The following is a 26,166-nucleotide window of genomic DNA, read 5'->3' as shown; positions in this document are numbered from 1 at the left end:
GGGTGTGAATACTTCAAGGTAAATATCTTTCTTTTTTACATAGAGATGTTTAGGTGATATTTTCTAGTCAGTTTTTTTACAGCTATGCTGCATCACTTTCAAGTTTGGGTATCATGTCCCTTTAAGGAAAGCCCTTTGCTCTGTAAATGAGGAGAGGCGGTGGGATAATGCTGGATCTCAGCCAAATGCTTTACCATAATATTACACAACTATGTCGCACAATAATGCAGTTTCAAGGTGGCACACACAATCTGTGAAAATGCTGCAAAATATTTAGTCACAAATAAAGAATACTGGAATGTGGGAGACCAGATAATTCAAACAATTAGTGGCATTAGCAACTTTGGCCTACATTACATATGCAGCGTCGCCCGCAAAATCCTCCGGCGCCAGATTTTACACGATTTTGGTATTACATATACGGCGTAGCATACAAGTTACGCGCGTATATTTCACCCGTCGCTCGCAATTATTCCTCCCATAGACTAACATTGGACCGCGTCGTAAATCGGTATCCAATATCCAGCGCAAGGACTTACGTGGCAAAAATGGTGAAATCTTACTCCATTTTTACCTCACCATAAAAGGCAGCCGTAGGAAGCCTTGCGCTGAGTATGGGAGCACCGTAACTTCCGAAAATGCCTGCAAGTAGTTTATTTTATTTAATTGTATTTAATTTTAGGTAATTGTAGTTAATTAATTTAATTTATTTAATGATAGTGTAGTGTTAGGTGTAATTGTAACTTAGGTTAGGATTTATTTTACAGGTAAATGTGTATTTATTTTAACTAGGTAGCTATTAAATAGTTAATAACTATTTAATAACTATTGTACCTAGTTAAAATAAATACAAAGTTGCCTGTAAAATAAAAATAAATCCTAAAATAGCTACAATGTAATTATTAATTATATTGTAGCTATCTTAGGGTTTATTTTATAGGTAAGTATTTAGTTTTAAATAGGAATAATTGAGTTAATAATAGTAAATTTATTTAGGTTTATTTAAATAATATTTAAGTTAGGTGGGTATTAGGGTTAGACTTAGGTTTAGGGGTTAATAACTTTATTATAGTGGCGGCAACGTTGGCGGCGGCAGATTAGGGGTTAATACATTTAATAGGCTATGTGGGCTATGGCGATTTAGGGGTTAATACTTGAATATGGTTAATTGCGTTGTGGGTTTGATGGCGGATATAGGGGTTAATAGTTTAAATAGGCATATTGCGTTGTGGGGGGTTGCCGGTCTAGTGGTTAATACATTTAATATTAGTAATGAGAGGGGGGGGATTGTGGATATAGGGGTTTTACGTGTCTGGCTTATTTTTGGGTCTTTGTTAGACTTTTACGGGAGATTTGTTATTTTCTTTACTTTTTTTAGGCGCCGGCAGTTTCTAAAGTGCCGTAAGTCACTGGCGACTCCAGAAATTTGTATTTACGCTCATTTCTGGACATCGCTAGTTTATTCGACTTTTGGCAATTAGGAAATTCCGGCGCCGTATATGTAATACCCCGATGTGCAAGGTGAAATTACGGGCAGCGTGGGTTTCTGCACTTACGCTGAAACCTGCGCCGTATATTTGATCGCGCCCCTAATTTGGGATAAAAAACACCCTAGAATATATGTATAGGAAAACAAAATAGGCACCACAACAGTCAGGGTGATTTTGGCGCTCCAAACTTTGATTATTAAAAGTATGCAATTTGTTTGACTAGGGTATCTGAATGGTGTATTCCTTATGATTCCAAACTTTGGATTAATTTGGAAGATGATGGTACTTCAACACATGGACTTTTTGTGTTGTTTAACTGTATTTTCTATCCATATATTTCATATTCAAAACCTATATTCCATATTCAAATAAATGGTTGCAGTAACTCTTTATGTTTCGAATTTAATTTTACATCATTCCCCACATATATCTTCAAGACCCCCCCTTTAACCTCTTTGATGATATATTAAGACTTCTTTCTGGGATTGGGTGCAATGAATCAAATGTCCCTACCTTATTATAGCAATTTCACAATTCATCTTCTCAAACATGAAACCTCACTTAAATTGCAAACTGACGGCCATATTACGAGTTTTGCGTTATGAGCGGCTCGGTAATTTCCACCGCTCACCTTTAATAGCGCTGCTATTACAGGTTTTCCAAAAAAACCTGCAGCGTTGATCTCCATACCGCACACAAATACCAGCGCTGCTTTGAGCTGGTTTTACGTACTTGTGCACGATTTCCCCATAGACATCAATGGGGAGAGCCGGCTGAAAAAAAGCCTAACGCCTGCAATAAAGGAGCGTAAAGCTCCGTAACGCAGCCCCATTGATTCCTATGGGAAATGAAAATGTATGTTTAAACCTAACACCCTAACATAGACCCCGAGTCTAAACACCCCGACATCGCCAACACCTACATTACACTTATTAACCCCTAATGATATTTTCTGCCCCCAATGTCGTCGCCACCTACATAAATGTATTAACCCCTAATCTGCTGCCCCCAATGTCGTCACCACCTACATACATTTATTAACCCCTAATCTTCCGGCCCCTTACGTCGCCACTATACTAAAATTATAAACCCCTAAACCTCTGGCCTCCCACATCACTAAACACTAAATAAATATATTAACCCCTAAACCTAACCCTAAGTCTAACCCTAACACCCCTAACTTTAATATAATTAAAATAAATCTAAATAAAAATTACTATTATTACCTAAATAATTCCTATTTAAAACTAAATACTTACCTATAAAATAAACCCTAAGCTAGCTACAATATAAGTCATAGTTACATTGTAGCTATCTTAGGTTTTATTTTTATTTCACAGCTAAGTTTGTATTTATTTTAACTAGGTAGACTAGTTAGTAAATAGTTATTAACTATTTACTAACTATCTAGTTAAAATAAATACAAATGTAACTGTAAAATAAAACCTAACATTACACTAAAATTAAATAAATTACATTAATTAAATACAATTAACTAAATTACAAAAAAAAAATAAACACTAAATTACACAAAATAAAAAAGAAATGATCAAATATTTAAACTAATTACACCTAATCTAATAGCCCTATCAAAATTAACCCCCCCCCCCCAATAAAAAAAAACCCTAACCTACACTAAACTGACAATTGCCCTTAAAATTGCCTTTTGCGGGGCATTGGCCCAAAGAAATCAGCTCTTTTACCTGTAAAAAAAAATACAAACAACCTCCAACAGTAAAACCCACCACCCACACAACCAACCCCCCCACCCCCCCAAAAAAAACTACCTAAAAAACCTAAGCTCCCCATTGCCCTGAAAAGGGCATTGGGATGGTCATTGCCCTTAAAAGGGCATTTAGCTAATTTTTTTGTGCCCAAAGTCCCTAATCTAAAAATAAAACCCACCCAATAAACCCTTAAAAAAACCTAACACTAACCCCCGAAGATCCACTTACAGTTTTTGAAGACCAGAAATCCATCCTCATCCAGCCGGGAGAAGTCTTCATCCAAGCGGGCAGAAGTCCTCATCGAAGCCGGGAGATGTCTTCATCCAAGCGGCAAGAAGTCGTCCTCAAGGCGGGCAGAAGTCTTAATCCAGACGGCATCTTCTATCTTCATCCTTTCGACGCGGAGCGGCTCCATCTTCAAGACATCCGGCGCGGATGGTGTTAGTGTAAGACAGGTTAGGTTTTATTTTACAGGTAACTTTGTATTTATTTTAACTAGGTAGCTAATAAATAGTTAATAATTATTTACTAACTAGCCTATCTAGTTAAAATAAATACAAACTTACCCCTGAAATTAAAATAAAACCTAACGGCTAGATTTAGAGTTGGGCGGTAGCAGTCAAAACCAGCGTTAGAGGGTCCTAACGCTGGTTTTTACCGCCCTCTGGTATTTGGAGTCAGTCAGGAAAGGGTCTAACGCTCACTTTACAGCCGCGACTTTTCCATACCGCAGATCCCCCTACGCCATTTGCGTATCCTATCTTTTCAATGGGATCTTTCTAACGCCGGTATTTAGAGTCGTGGCTGTTTATACAGCTCTTAACTACTGTGCTCTAAAGTACACTAACACCCATAAACTACCTATGTACCCCTAAACCGAGGTCCCCCCACATCGCCGCCACTCTATTAAATTTTTTAACCCCTAATCTGCCGCTCCGTACACCACCGCCAGCTAAATTATCCCTATGTACCCCTAATCTGCTGCCCCTAATACCGCCGACACCTATATTATATTTATTAACCCCTAATCTGCCCCCCCAACGTTGCCGCCACCTACCTACACTTATTAACCCCTAATCTGCTGAGCGGACCACCCCGCTACTATAATAAAGTTATTAACCCCTAATCCGCCTCACTCCCGCCTCAATAACCCTATAATAAATAGTATTAACCCCTAATCTGCCCTCCCTAACATCGCCAACACCTAACTTCAAGTATTAACCCCTAATCTGCCGACCGGAGCTCACCGCTACTATAATACATTTATTAACCCCTAAAGCTAAGTCTAACCTTAACCCTAACACCCCCCTAAGTTAAATATAATTTAAATCTAACGAAATAAATTAACTCTTATTAAATAAATTATTCCTATTTAAAGCTAAATACTTACCTGTAAAATAAACCCTAATATAGCTACAATATAAATTATAATTATATTGTAGCTATTTTAGGATTAATATTTATTTTACAGGCAACTTTGTATTTATTTTAACCAGGTACAATAGCTATTAAATAGTTAATAACTATTTAATAGTTACCTAGTTAAAATAATACAAATACAAATACAATACAAATTACCTGTAAAATAAATCCTGACCTAAGTTACAATTAAACCTAACACTACACTATCAATAAATAAATTAAATAAACTACCTACAATTATCTACAATTAAAAATGGAATCAGCCAATCAGATTCAAATTCAATCCGATTGGCTGATTGGATCAGCCAATCAGATTGAGCTTGCATTCTATTGGCTGTTCCGATCAGCCAATAGAATGCGAGCTCAATCTGATTGGCTGATCCAATCAGCCAATCGGATTGAACTTGAATCTGATTGGCTGATTCCATCAGCCAATCAGAATTTTCCTACCTTAATTCCGATTGGCTGATAGAATCCTATCAGCCAATCGGAATTCGAGGGACGCCATCTTGGATGACATCCCTTAAAGGAACCTTCATTCTTCAGTTGGACGTTGGAAGAAGAAGATGGATCAGCGCTGAAGGTCTTCAAGATGGAGCCGTTCGTCATCGGATGAAGATAGAAGATGCCGCTTGGATCAAGATGGTTGCTGGTCCGGATCTCCTCTTCTTCCCGGATAGGATGAAGACTTTGGAGCCTCTTCTGGACCTCTTCAGCCGCGGCTTGATAGAAGACTTCAGCCGGATTATGTATCGCCAGCCCCCGCTTGGGCTTGGATCAAGACTTCGGAGGACGGATCGGTGAACCTGGCATGGTGAAGATAAGGTAGGAAGATCTTCAGGGGCTTAGTGTTAGGTTTATTTAAGGGGGGTTTGGGTTAGATTAGGGGTATGTGGGTGGTGGGTTGTAAATATTGGGGGGGTATTGTATGTTTCTTTTTTACAGGCAAAAGAGCTGAATTATTTGGGGAATGCCCCGCAAATGGCCCTTTTCAGGGCTGGTAAGGTAAAAGAGCTTTGAACTTTTTAATTTTAGAATAGGGTAGGGCATTTTTTTATTTTGGGGGTCTTTGTTATTTTATTAGGGGGCTTAGAGTAGGTGTAATTAGTTTAAAATTGTTGTAATATTTTTTAATGTTTGTAAATATTTTTTTATTTTTTGTAACTTAGTTCTTTTTTATTTTTTGTACTTTAGTTTGTTTATTTAATTGTAGTTATTTGTAGGTATGTGTATTTAATTAATTTATTGATAGTGTAGTGCTAGGTTTAATTGTAGGTAATTGTAGGTATTTTATTTAATTTATTTATTGATAGTGTAGTGTTAGGTTTAATTGTAACTTAGGTTAGGATTTATTTTACAGGTAATTTTGTAATTATTTTAACTAGGTAGCTATTAAATAGTTATTAACTATTTAATAGCTATTGTACCTGTTTAAAATAATTACAAAGTTGCCTGTAAAATAAATATTAATCCTAAAATAGCTACAATATAATTATAATTTATATTGTAGCTATATTAGGATTTATTTTACAGGTAAGTATTTAGCTTTAAATAGGAATAATTTATATAATAAGAGTTAATTTATTTTGTTAGATTTAAATTATATTTAACTTAGGGGGGTGTTAGTGTTAGGGTTAGACTTAGCTTTAGGGGTTAATCCATTTATTAGACTAGCGGGGAGATCCGATCGGCAGATTAGGGGTTAATTATTGTAGGTAGCTTGCGGCGACGTTGTGGGGGGCAGATTAGGGGTTAATAAATATAATATAGGGGTCGGCGGTGTTAGGGGCAGCAGATTAGGGGTACATAGGTATAATGTAGGTTGCGGCGGTATACGGAGCGGCAGATTAGGGGTTAAAAAAAATATGCAGGTGTCAGCGATAGCGGGGGCGGCAGATTAGGGGTTAATAAGTGTAAGGTTAGGGGTGTTTAGACTCGGGGTACATGTTAGGGTGTTAGGTGCAGACATAGGAAGTGTTTCCCCATAGTAAACAATGGGGCTGCGTTAGGAGCTGAACGCTGCTTTTTTTGCAGGTGTTAGGTTTTTTTTCAGCTCAAACTGCCCCATTGTTTTCTATGGGGGAATCGTGCACGAGCACGTTTTTTAAGCTGGCCGCGTCCGTAAGCAACGCTGGTATTTAGAGTTGCAGTGGCGGTAAATATGCTCTACGCTCCTTTTTTGGAGCCTAACGCAGCCATTCTGTGAACTCTAAATACCAGCGGTATTTAAAAGGTGCGGGGGAAAAAAAGCATGCGTAGCTAACGCACCCCTTTGGCCGCAGAACTCTAAATTTAGCCGTTAGATAGCTACAATGTAGCTATTAGTTATATTGTAGCAAGCTTAGGGTTTATTTTACAGGTAAGTATTTAGTCTTAAATAGGAATTATTTAGGTAATAATAGTAATTTGTATTTATATTTATTTTAATTATATTAAAGTTAGGGGTGTTAGGGTTAGGGTTAGACCTAGGGTTAGGTTTAGGGGTTAATATTTTTATTTAGTTTAAGTGATGTGGGAGGCCAGAGGATTAGGGGTTAATAACTTTAGTATAGTGGTGGCGACATTGGGGGCAGCAGATTAGGGGTTAATAAGTGTAGTTAGGTGGCGGCGATTTTGGGGGCAGCAGATTAGGGGTTAATAACAGTAATGTAGTTTGCGGCGATGTTAGGGACAGCAGATTAGGGGTTAATGATATTTAACTAGTGTTTGTGATGCAGGAGTGCGGTGGTTTAGGGGTTAATATGTTTATTATAGTGGCGGCGATGTCCGGAGCGGCAGATTATGGGTTAATAATTTTATTTTAGTGTTTGCGATGCGGGAGGGCCTCGGTTTAGGGGTTAAGAAGCATCACAAATTTTAAAAACCTATGTATGTCTACGTTACCATTGAATCATCATCTCTCAGAAATATATACATTTTAGTCCAAACTCCAGCAGGGTATACAGATGTGGCTGAAAGTATTGGTACCCGAGCATTTTAAAGTATGGGTACCTTTGTATTTTAACAGAGAAACACAAAAAAAACCTGACTGGATTTTGCCAAAATGCTTGTTGTTTACAAGCCATGGTCGCTCTTGGAGAATGTCCTTTGGACAGACAAAACAAAAGTAGAGTTTTTTGACAAATCACAACTTCATGTTTACAGAAGGACTAAAGAAGCTATCAAAGAAAAGAACACCATCCTTATTATGAAATATGGAGGAGGATCAGTGATGTTTTGGGGTTGCTTTGCTTCCTCTGGCACTGGGTGCATAGAATCTTTGCAGGGCACAATGAAATCAGAAGACCATCAAGGCATTTTGATGCTGCCTAGGGTGAGAAAGCTGAATCTCAATTGCAGGTCATGGGTCCTCCAGCAGGATATGACCTGAAACATACCTCAAAAAGCATCCAAGAATGGAGGAGAAGAAAACATTGAACTGTTCCAAAGTGGCCTTCTATGAGTCCAGATCTGAATCCCATCGAACATCTGTGAAAAGAGCTGAAACTCGCAGTTGGGAAAAGTCACCCATCAAACCTGAGAGAACTGGAGCAGTTTGCTCAAGAAGAGTGGCCAACGAAAAGTGTAGAAATCTTATTTAGAGCTACAGGAAACTCTTGATTGTACAGGGAGTGCAGAATTATTAGGCAAATTAGTATTTTGACCACATCATCCTCTTTATGCATGTTGTCTTACTCCAAGCTGTATAGGCTCGAAAGCCTACTACCAATTAAGCATATTAGGTGATGTGCATCTCTGTAATGAGAAGGGGTGTGGTCTAATGACATCAACACCCTATATCAGGTGTGCATAATTATTAGGCAACTTCCTTTCCTTTGGCAAAATGGGTCAAAAGAAGGACTTGACAGGCTCAGAAAAGTCAAAAATAGTGAGATATCTTGCAGAGGGATGCAGCACTCTTAAAATTGCAAAGCTTCTGAAGCGTGATCATCGAACAATCAAGCGTTTCATTCAAAATAGTCAACAGGGTCGCAAGAAGCGTGTGGAAAAACCAAGGTGCAAAATAACTGCCAATGAACTGAGAAAAGTCAAGCGTGCAGCGGCCAAGATGCCACTTGCCACCAGTTTGGCCATATTTCAGAGCTGCAACATCACTGGAGTGCCCAAAAGCACAAGGTGTGCAATACTCAGAGACATGGCCAAGGTAAGAAAGGCTGAAAGACGACTACCACTGAACAAGACACACAAGCTGAAATGTCAAGACTGGGCCAAGAAATATCTCAAGACTGATTTTTCTAAGGTTTTATGGACTGATGAAATGAGAGTGAGTCTTGATGGGCCAGATGGATGGGCCCGTGGCTGGATTGGTAAAGGGCAGAGAGCTCCAGTCCGACTCAGACGCCAGCAAGGTGGAGGTGGAGTACTGGTTTGGGCTGGTATCATCAAAGATGAGCTTGTGGGGCCTTTTCGGGTTGAGGATGGAGTCAAGCTCAACTCCCAGTCCTACTGCCAGTTTCTGGAAGACACCTTCTTCAAGCAGTGGTACAGGAAGAAGTCTGCATCCTTCAAGAAAAACATGATTTTCATGCAGGACAATGCTCCATCACACGCGTCCAAGTACTCCACAGCGTGGCTGGCAAGAAAGGGTATAAAAGAAGAAAATCTAATGACATGGCCTCCTTGTTCACCTGATCTGAACCCCATTGAAAACCTGTGGTCCATCATCAAATGTGAGATTTACAAGGAGGAAAAACAGTACACCTCTCTGAACAGTGTCTGGGAGGCTGTGGTTGCTGCTGCACACAATGTTGATGGTGAACAGATCAAAACACTGACAGAATCCATGGATGGCAGGCTTTTGAGTGTCCTTGCAAAGAAAGGTGGCTATATTGGTCACTGATTTGTTTTTGTTTTGTTTTTGAATGTCAGAAATGTATATTTGTGAATGTTGAGATGTTATATTGGTTTCACTGGTAAAAATAAATAATTGAAATGGGTATATATTTGTTTTTTGTTAAGTTGCCTAATAATTATGCACAGTAATAGTCACCTGCACACACAGATATCCCCCTAAAATAGCTATAACTAAAAACAAACTAAAAACTACTTCCAAAACTATTCAGCTTTGATATTAATGAGTTTTTGGGGTTCATTGAGAACATGGTTGTTGTTCAATAATAAAATTAATCCTCAAAAATACAACTTGCCTAATCATTCTGCACTCCCTGTAGTTATTGTCTCCAAATGTTGTGCTACTAAATATTAGGTTGAGTATTAATATTTTTGTCCATGCCATTCTTATTTGTTTTACTTTTTAAAGTAATATGTGCAATTATAAATCAAAAGGGAAGTTTATATTCTATTACATTTAAAATAAAGAATGGTGGATACCAAATAGGTTTGTCAATTTTTACTTAGTTCAGAGACAATATGCGTTTTTCTAAAAAAAAGTGGAAGTGTGCCAATACTTTCCACCACATCTATGTGCCCCGGTGCAAAGAGAGCTGAGAGAGAGATCTAGATATAATAATAATACCCCAGCACAGTTTTTCTCTGTAAGAGAAAACAACGGGTTCTTTCATCTTGACCTCAATGGGTTGAAATCAATTGTAAATTACTCCATAGATGGTACTTTAGCCCATAAAAACGTCTGCCTTTTTGCTCGTAACAGTAATAGATGCTGGAGGTGTGGGCATGTGGACAGTGGGATATGCCATTTGCGCTGGTGCCCTCTGGTCATCTATAAATACAGAAATTGAGGGAATACTTAATATACAAAGTATGTATGACCCCTTTATATAGTTATTAAATAAGAAATTGTCAATACAAAATATACCTCATCATAAACTTTTTCAAGTTTTTGTAAATAGTGTTTGGTTTCTTATAGCCCTCTTCTATGGATGACCAAGTTTCCAAATTTAGAAGAATTCTATTATTTAAAAAAAAAAGAAGTTAAAGACGTTTGCGTATATAGGTCAGAAACATAGGAATTAGACAAAAACGGCATTCTGCTCTTTTCAGGGACAGATGTATTCTTTAATTGTTGTGCAAATCCAGAACTTTGTGTGTTGCACTATTACACAAATATGTCCAGCTCCGAAAAGAGCCAAATGGCGCAACACACTGCTATTTTGACATTCGTTTGTACAAACAAATGCCAAATGCACATGTCTAATGGGAATCGTAGATATGAAAATGTATTTCTTCTTTTCCTGAATATCTAAGATATTGATCTCTTATTTATTTCATACATTTTGGTATGCTCAGCCACTAAAAGGTCCTTGAGATGAGTTATGTCTGTTATACCTGTTGTTATTTTTTTTTTTGCTTTATTCTTTTGGTATCCTTTCTTGAAGAAGCAATAATGCACTACTGGGAGCTAGTGGAACACATTAGGGTGAGCCATTAAGAAGAGGTATATATGTGCAGCTACCAATCAGCAGCTAGCTCTCTGCGCCTACCTAGGTGTGCTTTTCAACCAAGGGTACCAAGAGAATTAGTAAAAAAAAAATTAAATTAGATAATAGAATTAAACTGTAAAGTTGTTTACGATTGCATCTATCAGAATTATGAAAGTTTCCTTTTGACTGTCCCTTAAACATGTATTATGTTTGTTCTTTGAAAATGTCCAGCTATTGTCATATTAAATGGATACTAAACCCAAATGTTTTCTTTCATGATTCAGATAGAGCATGAAATTTTAAGCAACTTTCTAATTTACTCCTATTATCAATTTTTCTTCGTTCTCTTAGTATCTTTATTTAAAAAAGGATGAATGAAAGCTTAGGAGCCGGCCCTTTTTTGGTTCAGACCCTGGATAGCACTTGCTGATTGGTGGCTACATTTAGGGTGTTATGCATGATTGTGCACTTTACTGAGGAAAGGAATTTCATATAAACAGTCTAGGTAGCAATATAATCACGGAAGCGACAACATTATGCTATATTACAGCCTGGATTGGCACAGCATAAATGCATTAAATTGTTATAGTATTTTAGGGCTCATCTGGGGTTTATAAGTTTATTTTCTAATCGTCTCCTACAAAATTATAGCTCCTTGCAAAGTTGGCTTTAATGAGGACAGACACAGTATAAGTTATTGGGAGGTTTAGCCTATCCTGTTTGTTTATGACAACTTGATTCTACTATGATCATTAATATTTTTTTTATTTTTTTTTAGGGGCGTCTCATTCTCTCCAACAAAACAGCTCGAACGATTGCATTTTTCTATACTCTTATTCTGCACTGTTTGGTCTTTCTGGTAAGACTGGTATTTTATAATTTAAAAAGATGTAACAATTGTAAGTAAAGCAGACATTAACAGACAATCTGCAGTTAGTTTGATAAAGGACTGGCAAAGCTACAAGGTATTATATATGTACTTATTATTGAGATGGCTGAATAAATAATACTGCATCCGACAATTCAATTTGCTGAAGCCAAAGACACTTAATGGATTTCAAATTAACTTTTATAAAGTGACTCTTAAGACTTAACTTTTGAAAACCTTTGCAATTATTAATTAATATTTTAAAGGCTATTATATGCTCTGAGGTGTATTACTAAAATGATGCACTATGTGTCAGATAACAAAATTAGAGTGGTACTGCTTGTGCAGAATCCATACAGCTTCCATTTTGTTCTGAAATTTCAAGTATTTTTTTTTTTTTTTGTTCCTTGTGATATTTTGTAAGCAGCATACATGGTGGAAGCACAAATAAAGCAGTTTGTACTTCTGGCAGAGAGAATTTTGTTTTTTATCTGTGGGGGTCTGGCAGTAGGGGATTATTTGTGATGGGTCTGGCAGTGTAGGGTTTAATAGAGGAGGGTACTTTTGCCACTAGAGCTTGTGACAGTAAGGGTGTTAATGGGGAAGAGGTTGCAATAGGGTTGTGGAAGTTAGTAGTTAATAGCAGAGGGGGGTTAGCAATGGGGGTCTGTGGATTTGAGAGGCTTTAGCAAAGGGGGGTTAATAGATTGGGGGGATGGAACTTAAAGGCTCCATTTATAAAGCTCCAATACGAGCTTCGGAACCCTTTTGGCTGCAGGTTCACTCTTACAATAGAGTGCAATGGAAAATGCAGGCAATGGATTGCTGCCCACTAGACAAGATTCTGGGTGGACAGGGGCACAGATGTATGCCCTTGTTTGCCCGGTCCTTCTTAAATGTGGGCCTTAGAGGTTAAATCACAGTTAAGGGATTTTAGTGGTGGGGGTTTATTAAGATGGGGTGTTTTTGCAGTTTAGAGATTAAGGGTCAGATTACAAGTGGAGAGGCATTTAACGTTCCCGCTCAAGAGCTAACTCTGCTAGAAGTATGTGCATGTCGGGTAGCGCTCGTATTACAACTTGAAAGTAAACTTGCTAACCTGATGCGCGTAAAATGACATATTCCCCCATAGTAGTCAATGGGGCAAAAAAAGCGGAAAAAACCTAACACCCTACTCGCGCACAAACCCTATTGCATATTCTCAAGTGTGCTAACCTGACGTGAAAATATGAACATTTCACTTTCAAATGTTCTTTACATAGCAGAATATGTTCTATTTGTTCATAAATACATATTTCTATATGTATCTAATGGTATTTGGTACAATATATATATATATATATATATATAATTATATATAGGTATAGTTATATACAGATATATATAGGAATATCTATTTAAAAATGCAATATATTCTGCTATGTGCAGAACATTGTAATGTGAAATATTTACAGTAAATACACAGTATAACACTTTATTTAATATGAATATTGCATTAATATGCTTTTTCAAGTTTTCATCTACATTACTGCAAACTGCTCAAATGCACTTCTATACAGTATATCTATATGTGTGTACATCTTTAGACATGTATATGTATGTATCTCAATGTTAACACCTGAGACCTCCTATCTTTGAGCCCTTATAACTTTTTTGTGCAGTTTTTGAATAATTTATATTAGATATTATCATGAGTGTAACTGTACTTTCTAATGTATTTTTGATCTGTTTTGTGAAATTTTTTGTTTCGTGAAACAGTTAACCAGAGCTCCGAGCACGCGATAATCATTCTAGCATAAATCGCTACTGCTCTCAAATGATCATATTTACTTTCAACTTGTTTTGCGAGCGGGAAACTTGACGAGCGCAAACACCCACGATAAACCCCCTTTTCGCTTGCGTGTAACTGTTAACGCAACACTGGTAACCTGGCCCTAAATGGGATGGGAGAGTCCAGTTGTTTGGTTTGGGTGTTCATTACAGTGGGGTTTGGGACATTTTACAGTGCTCAGCAAACTGCTACCGATTACCAGTGATATAAAAAGATATTGTGTACAACAATCCATTTATAACATCAATGTAAATGTAGCCAGCACATGTTCTGTTATAAGTATAGGATGATTTAATTAAGCCATGTGCACTAAACAAGTGTTTGGTTAAACAATACTTCCTTCCCCCACCGGGAGCCTGATTTGCTCTAAAGCCTTTTGTTTACATAACTTTTCTTTAGCTATTACTGCAGTATTTACATGTTAGTATAGGTGGAGGTTTCAGCAGGAAAAGCAGCTATTTCAAATGTCAAAATAAAGGTAATGCAAATATTAGTAAATAACTTAATACATAGGCAAAAATGGATAATTGAGAACGCATTAAAGGGGAAAACATTTTACAGTTCCCGTACCTTTAATCTGGCTTGATATATTTAGCACTGCGGAATCTGTTGGCGCTCTACAAATACAAAATAATAATAATTTAAAGAGACAGTAAAGTGAAAATGTAATGTATATGATTTAGACAGAACATGCAATTTTAAACCACATTCTAATTTATTTCTATTAGCTAATTTAGGCCTAGATTTGGAGTTTTGTCGGTAACGACCCAAAAAACTAACGCCGGCTTTTTTCTGGCCGCACCATAAAAATAACTCTGGTATCGAGAGTCCACATAAAGGCTGCGTTAGGCTCCAAAAAAGGAGCGTAGAGCACTTTTAACGCAGCTTCAACTCTCGATACCAGAGTTGCTTACGGACGCGGCCAGCCTAAAAAACGTGCTCGTGCACGATTCCCCCATAGGAAACAATGGGGCTGTTTGAGCTGAAAAAAAACCAAACACCTGCAAAAAAGCCGCGTTCAGCTCCTAACGCAGCCCCATTGTTTGCTATGCGGTAACCCTTCCTACGTCTGCACTTAACACTCTAACATGTACCCCGAGTCTAAACACCCCTAACCTTACACTTATTAACCCCTAATCTGCCGCCCCGCTATCGCTGACCCCTGCATATTATTATTAACCCCTAATCTGCCGCTCCGTAAACCGCCGCTACTTACATTATCCCTATGTACCCCTAATCTGCTGCCCTAACATTGCCGACCCCTATATTATATTTATTAACCCCTAATCTGCCCCCCACAACGTCGCCTCCACCTGCCTACACTTATTAACCCCTAATCTGCCGACCGGACCTGAGCGCTACTATAATAAAGTTATTAACCCCTAATCCGCCTCATTAACCCTATAATAAATAGTATTAACCCCTAATCTGCCCTCCCTAACATCGCCGACACCTAACTTCAATTATTAACCCCTAATCTGCCGACCGAATCTCGCCGCTATTCTAATAAATGTATTAACCCCTAAAGCTAAGTCTAACCCTAACACTAACACCCCCCTAAGTTAAATATAATTTTAATCTAACGAAATTAATTAACTCTTATTAAATAAATTATTCCTATTTAAAGCTAAATACTTACCTGTAAAATAAATCCTAATATAGCTACAATATAAATTATAATTATATTAGAGCTATTTTAGGATTTATATTTATTTTACAGGTAACTTTGTATTTATTTTAACCAGGTACAATAGCTATTAAATAGTTAAGAACTATTTAATAGCTAAAATAGTTAAAATAATTACAAATTTACCTGTAAAAGAAATCCTAACCTAAGTTACAAATAAACCTAACACTAGACTATCAATAAATTAATTAAATAAACTACCTACAATTACCTACAATTAACCTAACACTACACTATCAATAAATTAATTAAATACAATTGCTACAAATAAATACAATTAAATAAACTACCTAAAGTACAAAAAATAAAAAAGAACTAAGTTACAAAAAATAAAAAAATATTTACAAACATAAGAAAAATATTACAACAATTTTAAACTAATTACACCTACTCTAAGCCCCCTAATAAAATAACAAAGCCCCCCAAAATAAAAAAATGCCCTACCCTATTCTAAATTACTAAAGTTCAAAGCTCTTTTACCTTACCAGCCCTGAACAGGGCCCTTTGCGGGGCATGCCCCAAGAAATTCAGCTCTTTTGCCTGTAAAAAAAAACATACAATACCCCCCCCAACATTACAACCCACCACCCACATACCCCTAATCTAACCCAAACCCCCCTTAAATAAACCTAACACTAAGCCCCTGAAGATCATCCTACCTTGTCTTCACCATACCAGGTTCACCGATCGGTCCAGAAAAGCTCCTCCGATGTCCTGATCCAAGCCCAAGCGGGAGGCTGAAGAGGTCCATGATCCGGCTGAAGTCTTCATCCAAGCGGGCCAGAAGAGGTCTTCCATCCGATTGAAGTCTTCATCCAAGCGGCATCCATCCGGAGCGAAGCGGCAGCATCCTGAAGACCTCCACCGCGGAACATCCATCCTGGCCGACAACTGAACGACGAATGTCGGTTCCTTTAAATGACGTCATCCAAGATGGCGTCCCTCGAATTCTGATTGGCTGATAGGATTCTATCAGCCAATCGGAATTAAGGTAGGAATATTCTGATTGGCTGATGGAATCAGCCAATCAGAATCAAGTTCAATCCGATTGGCTGATCCAATCAGCCAATCAGATTGAGCTTGCATTCTATTGGCTGATCGGAACAGCCAATAGAATGCGAGCTCAATCTGATTGGCTGATCGGATCAGCCAATCGGATTGAACTTGATTCTGATTGGCTGATTCCATCAGCCAATCAGAATATTCCTACCTTAATTCCGATTGGCTGATAGAATCCTATCAGCCAATCGGAATTCGAGGGACGCCATCTTGGATGACGTCATTTAAAGGAACCGTCATTCGTCGTTCAGTCGTCGGCCAGGATGGATGTTCCGCGGTGGAGGTCTTCAGGATGCTGCTGCTTCGCTCCGGATGGATGCCGCTTGGATGAAGACTTCAATCGGATGGAAGACCTCTTCTGGCCCGCTTGGATGAAGACTTCAGTTGGATCATGGACCTCTTCAGCCCCCCGCTTGGGCTTGGATCAGGACATCGGAGGAGCTCTTCTGGACCGATCGGTGAACCTGGTATGGTGAAGACAAGGTAGGGTGATCTTCAGGGGCTTGGTGTTAGGTTTATTTAAGGGGGGTTTGGGTTAGATTAGGGGTATGTGGGTGGTGGGTTGTAATGTTGGGGGGGGTATTGTATGTTTTTTTTTACAGGCAAAAGAGCTGAATTTCTTGGGGCATGCCCCGCAAAGGGCCCTGTTCAGGGCTGGTAAGGTTAAAGAGCTTTGAACTTTAGTAATTTAGAATAGGGTAGGGCATTTTTTTATTTTGGGGGGCTTTGTTATTTTATTAGGGGGCTTAGAGTAGGTGTAATTAGTTTAAAATTGTTGTAATATTTTTCTTATGTTTGTAAATATTTTTTTATATTTTGTAACTTAGTTCTTTTTTATTTTTTGTACTTTAGGTAGTTTATTTAATTGTATTTATTTGTAGCAATTGTATTTAATTAATTTATTGATAGTGTAGTGTTAGGTTAATTGTAGGTAATTGTAGGTAGTTTATTTAATTAATTTATTGATAGTCTAGTGTTAGGTTTATTTGTAACTTAGGTTAGGATTTCTTTTACAGGTAAATTTGTAATTATTTTAACTATTTTAGCTATTAAATAGTTCTTAACTATTTAATAGCTATTGTACCTGGTTAAAATAAATACAAAGTTACCTGTAAAATAAATATAAATCCTAAAATAGCTCTAATATAATTATAATTTATATTGTAGCTATATTAGGATTTATTTTACAGGTAAGTATTTAGCTTTAAATAGGAATAATTTATTTAATAAGAGTTAATTAATTTCGTTAGATTAAAATTATATTTAATTTAGGGGGGTGTTAGTGTTAGGGTTAGACTTAGCTTTAGGGGTTAATACATTTATTAGAATAGCGGCGAGATTCGGTCGGCAGATTAGGGGTTAATAATTGAAGTTTTGTGTCGGCGATGTTAGGGAGGGCAGATTAGGGGTTAATACTATTTATTATAGGGTTAGTGAGGCGGATTAGGGGTTAATAACTTTATTATAGTAGCGCTCAGGTCCGGTCGGCAGATTAGGGGTTAATAAGTGTAGGCAGGTGGAGGCGACGTTGTGGGGGGCAGATTAGGGGTTAATAAATATAATATAGGGGTCGGCGGTGTTAGGGGCAGCAGATTAGGGGTACATAAGGATAACGTAGGTGGCGGCGCTTTGCGGTCGGCAGATTAGGGGTTAATAAGTGTAGGCAGGTGGAGGCGACGTTGAGGGGGGCAGATTAGGGGTTAATAAATATAATACAGGGGTCGGCGGTGTTAGGGGCAGCAGATTAGGGGTACATAAGTATAACGTAGGTGGCGGTCGGCAGATTAGGGGTTAAAAATTTTTTTTCGAGTGTCGCCGATGTGGGGGGACCTCGGTTTAGGGGTACATAGGTAGTTTATGGGTGTTAGTGTACTTTAGGGCACAGTAGCTAAGAGCTTTAGAAACCGGCGTTAGCCCATAAAGCTCTTAACTACTGACTTTTTTCCTGCGGCTGGAGTTTTGTCGTTAGATGTCTAACGCTCACTTCAGAAACGACTCTAAATACCGGAGTTAGAGAAATCCCATTGAAAAGATAGGATACGCAATTTACGTAAGGGGATCTGCGGTATGGAAAAGTCGCGGCTGAAAAGTGAGCGTTAGACCCTATTTTGAGTGACTCCAAATACCGGCGGTAGCCTAAAACCAGCGTTAGGAGCCTCTAACGCTGGTTTTCACGGCTAACGCCAAACTATAAATCTAGGCCTTACCTTGCTCTCTTGGTAAAAGAGTAGGGTGCACGTGTCTTTAGCACTCAGTGTTTGCAACATTGTATAGCATTGCTACAAATATTGTTGCAAACACTGCTGCTGAGTGCAACAGACACATGCACACTCATGAAGTCATTTCAGCCCACCTAGGTTTACTCTTCAAAAAAGGATACCAACAGTACAACGCAAATGAGATCAAATAAGTAAATTGGAAAGTTATTAAAAATTGCATGTTCTATCTGAATCATGAACGTTTAATTTTGGCTTTACTGTTTCTTTAAAATCTGACAAGGAGCCATAGTGCATATTTGTTCCTGATCGGGACATGACTGGTGAGCCAATCAGAGCTGCATAGATACTGTATGTAGACGTATCACCAGCTATGTCCTGATTCAGTAGTGCACCCTGTGAGGGAGATTAACTGTGTGCTTAAAGGGACAGTAAACCTTAGTATGAAGAATGCTCAGCCACCCAACCACTACCACAATGATTTGTTTCTTATTTGACTGATATAGCGGTATGGTTAATCAGATGCTAATTGCCTCAGATATTGAGTTCAGCTTGTGAGCATGTTTTCTAAGCCAGGGTTCTTCAAACCACGGGTCGGGACCCATTACTGGGTCGCAACACCATGTTTACTGGGTCGCGATTTGTGTGTGTGTATTGTATACTGAATTATATAAAAGCGCCTAAGAGGAGGTGTTTAAAATAAATCTTAATTTATTAGTTCCAATCAAGTATAATGGTGCACTATCCTATTATTTCAACAGTCTATAAGTATGACAATGTGATTTCTTTTATTGTGGTACTACTGACCTAGTATATAGTCTAGTAAGTACTCCAAAAAAGTTTGGGAGTTGTCAGACCATATAAACCATATAGCATATATAACTTATGCTTAAATGAATCCAAACATAAAACATTAAAACATTAAAATGGATTTGAACAGTTGAGTGTTATCTTAAAATTTCTAATAAATCTACTAGGTGCACCTAGGCTAAAACAGTAAATAGTTTAAAAATTGCCCATCAAGGACTTGTATTGAGACACAGTGATCCTAGTGGAGTCACTATGTAAGTGTGTGTATTGTAGGAGAGTGTGTATGGTGTGTGTGTATTGTATGAGAGTATGTGGTGTGTGTGTGTTGTAGGAGAGTGTGTATGGTCTGTGTTTTTTATGAGAGTGTGTGTTGTGTGTGTTGTATGAAAGAGAGTGTGTGTTGTATGAGAGTGTGTGTGGTCTGTGTTTTTTATGAGAGTGTGTGTTGTGTGTGTTGTATGAAAGAGAGTGTGTGTTGTATGAGAGTGTGTGTTGTGTGTGTGTGTGTGGTATGAGAGAGATTGTGTGCATGTGTTGTATGAGAGTGTGTGTGGTGTTTGTGTATTGTATAAGAGTGTGTATGTGTTGTATGAGAGACATTGTGTGCGTGTGTTATATGAGAGTGTGTGGTGTCTGTGTGTGTGGTGTTTGTGTATTTATAAGAGTGTGTATGTGTTGCATGAGAGACATTGTGTGCATGTGTTATATGAGAGTGTGTGGTGTCTGTGTGTGTGGTGTTTGTGTGTTGTATGAGTGTGTGTGTTAAATGAGAGTGGTCTGTGTATTTTGTGAGAGTGTGTGGTGGGTGTGTTGTATGAGACTGTGTGCGTGTGTTGTATGAGAGTGTGATGACTGTGTGTGTTGTATGAGTGTGTGTGTGTTATATGAGGGTGAGTGGTGTGTGTGTTTTATGAGAGTGTGTGTGTTATTACCTTTTACAGCATTTTCAAGTGTGACTACAGTCAGGAATAAAGTACACACACATTTTAGTCACTTTGCCAGAAGTTGCAGCTTTCTTGTTGTATATTACTTCATTACAAGCATACAAATAGAGTCACAAAGGTATTTTGTATCATGGCACGGGGTCTTGGGAAAAAATGTTTGAAGAACCGTGTTCTAAGCCATATCATAGTGCAAGCAGTATGCTTCTCATTGGCTGCAGGTGCAGCAGTTAGGATGACTGTGCAGGATGTTTGGAATGCTATTTTGGATTAAAAATATATTTTATTCAAAAAAACAAATTCCGCAGTGGAGTATACTGCGGTAGTAAATATTATGGCTCATTCTTAATACTAAGGTTTACTGTCCCTTTAACTTTGTGCTTGAGCCCTTTACATGCAAGTTTGTGCACAGTAATAAAAACTTCTCCCACGTTGGTTGTGAATCTTTTGTTTTTTTAACGTGGTTTAATTATTTATTCCCTTTTTGTCATTGTTTTATTCTGAATTTGCTTTCATTAATGTTGTGTTGTGAAAGTTTGTGTGTGTGTGTATATATATATATATATATATATATATATATATATGTGTGTGTGTGTCTGTGTGTGTATGTATAGGTATGTATATATATATATATATATATGTGTGTATGCATGTATATGTATGTATGTGTATGTATGTGTTTGCATGTATATGTATGTATGTATGGGTATGTATAAGTTTTTTTTTAAACTTCTACGGTTTATTTGTGTTTTAAGAGGCTATGAGTAAGGCTCACGCCGAAACGCGTTAGCCGCTTTTTTGTCACTAGCTCTATATTTTTCACCCCCTCTGTATTGTTTGTTCGATTTTTACTAGGGTCATGTGCCCTGTGTATACTTTGTATACTGTACTTTGTGTAGTTATACCCTGTTCATTAAACTTAATATAAATACGAACGGCCAGTATCAGGTGCTTCTGTTCTCTTGTTCGTTATTATATATAAGTATGTATGCACAGTATAGGTATGTATATATATATATATATATATGTGTATGCATGTATGGGTATGTATATATGTGTATGCATGTATATATATATGTGTGTGTGTATGCATGTATTTGTATGTATGTTATTCTATAGCAAAACAAACGTCTTATAATGGCAAGGTGGTTACTGGTTACAGTACAGTGTCCCTTTAATATATACATTTATGCAAGGGCACTTGGCATTCTGAATAAAAATGTCCCCAACCTCTTGAACATTAGAGCTTTTTAGTACTGCAGTATTAGACTCCTCAAAAGGTTTGTTTCAGAAAGCTACCTGAGGCTTCTGTGCGCTAGATATTTCAGCAACTGCATCTGTAGCAAAATGACATAACTTCCCATGTGACGCCATCTCTGTTACCGTCAGCCATTATTAAAACCTATGTCATGATGCATAAAGATACAGAAGGAAACGCATCTTAATAGACCGTCATTACAAGATGAGACAGATTATACTTATATATAATATAAATATAACATATTCTATTGCACTGTAAAACTGACAGCAATAAAGCAGCAAATGAAAATGTACCATGTAGGGAATAGACTTTAAAGAATATTTTGTTTCCTGGTTTATTAGGTCCTGTACAAAACTGCCTGGAGCGAGAGTGTGGAAAGAGACTGCGCAGCTTACTGTGCTAAAAAGTAAGTGAATGTTTTCAGCTAATGTGCAAGTAACTGAACTATACTGTAGTCTAATGCTTAGCCATAAAGGTTCTGTTTATGAGAATATTCAGTACAGAATCATCTTGCTTCTGTTTGTATTTACAGATGTCAAGTTATTTAATCACAGAAGCCACGCATAATCTTTATAACCCCTTGTGTGCTAAAGAGTGCAGACTCAGCAATTGTCTACCATCTAAGAGGTTACATTGACATTTATTGATGAGTTTAACATTCCTTTTAAAGGGACGGGATGGTAAAGTCAAAATTAAATGGTCATGATTTTGCTAAAACTTGCAATTTTATTTAACTTTCCAATGTATATATATTATCAAATATGCTTTGTCCTCTTGGTATCCTTTGTTGAAGAGTAAACCTAAGTAGGCTGATAAGAACTTAGCCGTGTGCACGCGTCTTTAGCAGCCTATGGCAGCAGTGCTTGCAACAATAACTATATAGCACTGCCAGATGCTTAAAGACACATGCATGCTCCTGAGCTCATTATAAGGGGACAGTTTACTTGAAAATCGCTTTATTACCCATTCCCCGGTTAAATTAATATACTTTTTACCCCTGTGATTACCTTTTATCTAAGCATCTGCAGACTGCCCCCTTATCTCAGTGCTTTTTACAAACTTGCATTTTAGCCAGTTACTGCTGGTTCCTGCATAGCTCCCCAGGAGTGAGCACAATGCTATCTAGAAGGCACACATGAACTAGCGCTGTCTGGCTGTGAAAAGCTATTAAAATGCACTGAGATAAGAGGCCGCCTGCAAGGGCTTAGAAACAGGCAGAGATTTATAAAGTATATTAATATAAAAATGTTGGTTCTGCAAAGCTGAGAAATGGGTAGTAAAGGCATTATCTATCTTTTTAAACAATGACAAAAATCAAGTAGACTGTCCCTTTAAGATTGCACTTTATCAAAGGATGCCAAGACAGCAAAGTAAAATTGATAATGGACATAAATTGGAAAGTTGTATAAAATGCCACGTTCTATCCAATCCGTTTAAGTTGAATTTTTGCTTTGCTGGCTGATAAAGGAATCGTTTGTGAACTGATAGTAACATGTGCATGCAACAGTGGTTTAGGTGTCAGGCAGAAGTTACTAAATAAAACAGTGAACCCATAATTAACCCTTCCCTAGGGACCATGTAAATATAGTTTTACATCTTCTGAAAACCTACATTTCCCCTTCCAAAGGGGTGGTCTAATAATGTTCTCATATTCTAGCTACTAAAAATGTAATACAGTTCCACTGTTTAATGAAGTCTTAGCACTGCTCACTGAAACAAATACTTATCACTTAAAGGGACAGTATATAATTCAAATAAATCATGCAATTGTAAACAACTTTTAAATTTACTTCTATTATCAAATTAACATTGTTCTTGTTGTAATCCTTTGTTAAAGAGTATGTAGGAGCTAGCTGGTAATTTGTAACTGCACATATATGTTTCTTGTCATTGACTCAGCTAACTCCCAGTAGTGCATTGCTACTCTTAAGCCTACTCTTCAACAAAGGATACCAAGAGAATGAATCAAATTTTATTATAGAAGTAAATTGGAAAGTTGTTTAAAATTATGCTTTTGCTCACATATTGTATACCTATGTTATATCTGTGTTTCCTCAATAAAAATAATTATAAGAAAAAATGGCATGCTTTATCTGAATCATAAAAATTACATTTTGACTTTACTATCCCTTTTAGTCTTTTTAGCAGGCTTGAAACCAACACCTCTTTGAAGAATGTTATAGTCTAATCCATAATATGTAATTACTTTATTTTATGTATTGATTCAGTAAACCCCTATTAATTATTGTTTTCAGATATGCAGACCACTTGCACAAGTTTCACGAGAATGGCGAAAATGGCGCTTTGTGGCAGTAAACATGGAATAGACTCTAAACCCCCGTCAGGACCATATAACCGGATGTGTCTGCAGTTTGCTTTCCTTGATACATTATGTACAACTGTTAGACCTAGACTAGCTGACCCTTACAATTCTGGAAAACAGCAGACACAGGGATCTGAGAAAATGGACTTCCTATACATTTTTAAAAAGGCAAATATCCATTTACCTTAGCAGTGACTCGTCTATTTCAGGTCAATAGAAGAAACAAGCATGTAGGCAGTTATTCTGTGATTGTTTGATAGTGCTGGAATGCTTGAGACTGAATTAGTACATAAATTAGCTAAGCAAGTTTTGGTTCTGAAGAACAACTGCAACAACAAAAAATATTTGTGGGGTTAATAGTCTAAATATCTAGTGATTGAATCATACTTTACACTTTTCACCATGCAGTAACTTTTTATGTGGTTTACAATGATCTCTAAGTGACTGTTCAGTCAAAAATTAATTTGCATGTTTCTAGTATATTTAAAGCCTTTCTATGCTGAAACCAGTCATTGTAATTGCAAAAATAGAGAATGGCCTATATGGTACTTCCTTATCTCTGATTATATTTAAATACCCTAAACTTTCTGACAATTCAATAGAATCATCTCTTGAGCACTTACTATTGTCTCACTAATACATCTTCTACTTAAAATTCTAGAGAAAATCATTTTTGTGTCCTTCAAAAGGGTTGAATTACTTGGTAAAATAATTTTAAATAGTATTTTCAGAAATGTGATCTTATTGTGAATCTCCCTCAAGTGCAGAACAGGAAGTCTATACTGTCTATTCTTTAGGTCTGACACACCTGTTCTCTCCCGTTATTGATACTATTTAAGTTCATGTTTTATTTTGTGGGAATCCGATAGCTATAATCAATAGCAGAACTAGTTAGTGAAAGATTATCAATAGGCAAGTGTTAATTTAATTGTAAAACTAATCAATACTAATTCTAAAACAGTGCACATTCATTCTGTGAGGTTTGAAATGTTTTAGTTAATGCGCAGCTCTATAGGACAATTTATTTTCCAAGTCCCAGTGGTAATTTATGCAACAGCTTTATGGAATCTATTAATATATTACATTTCTATAGAGTACACTTGTGCTCTTTATCAAGGAAAATTAAGACAAGCGTTAAGGAAAATTAAAATTAAATTAAATGACATACTGTGCTAATGATAAATCTCACAAAACTGTGTTATCAATAATTATTTAAACTATAAGAACATTCTAAGATCATTGATCCAACATACTTTACTCATTAGTTTTGCAGTATGCATAGTGTATAAAAAATGGCTGCCAGCATATTTTTGACTTACTCAAGTATATGCACTAATCAGAAGCTCACAAGACATTGGGATTGGCACTGGTATGTGCAAGGTCCTGATCTCAAACTAAAAAGAAAAAAAAACATAATTTGTCATAGAATGTCCTGTGTTGAGGATCTTGCTTTTAATCAGTACACCCGTGTCAGTGCTAATACTAAGGCAGGGTGTCCAAAAATAATCTCCATGTGCTGCGACTTTTACTATTGTAAGATTGTTCACCTTTTCCTAAATACACATTCTATCAAATAGCTGAAAAGCTAATATTTTCTCTGATGTAATAAAAAATGAATCCTCCTGGATAGACTGTGATGAATAATATATATTAATATCAAGATATGAAATAGCCTCTGCACAGTGCACTTAAATAGAAAACAAAACTTTGTGTTCTTTGTCAGTTTGAACAGCTTAACATTTATATTAATCTGTAATGGGTTGTTTAATTTTGGGTTTGTACGATAGGAATGGTTAATTATTAAAATACATTTAGGTGATATAAAAAGGGTTTCCAAAAGACCAATTTCTACATTACTTACAGACATTAGCATGTATAATTCAAATATATATAAATACGGTATTTCTGATCTATGCAAGTATGGTAATAAAGTTTGGCAATGGACTATCAATGTTTTCTCATATTTCTAGTGCCTGTGCTTGGATTTCTGCATTTATTCTGCAACCATTATTGGCTTTCTTCCATCCATTTTTTCTAACTTTGTATTGCAGACTAATGAAATTAGATTCTCTCTAATTAGGTATCTGTAATGTAATTATATCAATATAATCAGAGGTGGGACCAAGTAATTGTTTTGCAAGTCACAAGTAAGTTGTGAGTCCTTGCATTCAAGTCTCAAGTCAAGTCCTG

At 37.1% G+C, this 26,166-nt stretch overlaps 1 protein-coding gene across 1 annotated transcript in view; it reads left to right on the top strand.

Moving 5' to 3' along the window:
* Positions 1-25,927, top strand: part of CUX1 (cut like homeobox 1) — a 657,906-nt gene extending 631,979 nt beyond the window's left edge. Inside the window, exons 21-23 of the mRNA XM_053706261.1 lie at positions 11,759-11,839; positions 21,995-22,059; positions 23,909-25,927. Coding sequence (XP_053562236.1) covers positions 11,759-11,839; positions 21,995-22,059; positions 23,909-23,969 — 207 coding nt within the window. The 3' untranslated portion in view covers positions 23,970-25,927. The remainder of the gene's footprint in view (positions 1-11,758; positions 11,840-21,994; positions 22,060-23,908) is intronic.
* The last annotated feature ends 239 nt before the right edge of the window (positions 25,928-26,166 follow it).

The sequence above is a fragment of the Bombina bombina genome, chromosome 3 (genome assembly GCF_027579735.1).
Source record: "Bombina bombina isolate aBomBom1 chromosome 3, aBomBom1.pri, whole genome shotgun sequence".
In the NCBI taxonomy this organism is placed as follows: Eukaryota; Metazoa; Chordata; class Amphibia; order Anura; family Bombinatoridae; genus Bombina; species Bombina bombina.
This window is presented reverse-complemented; position numbering and strand designations above follow the sequence as displayed.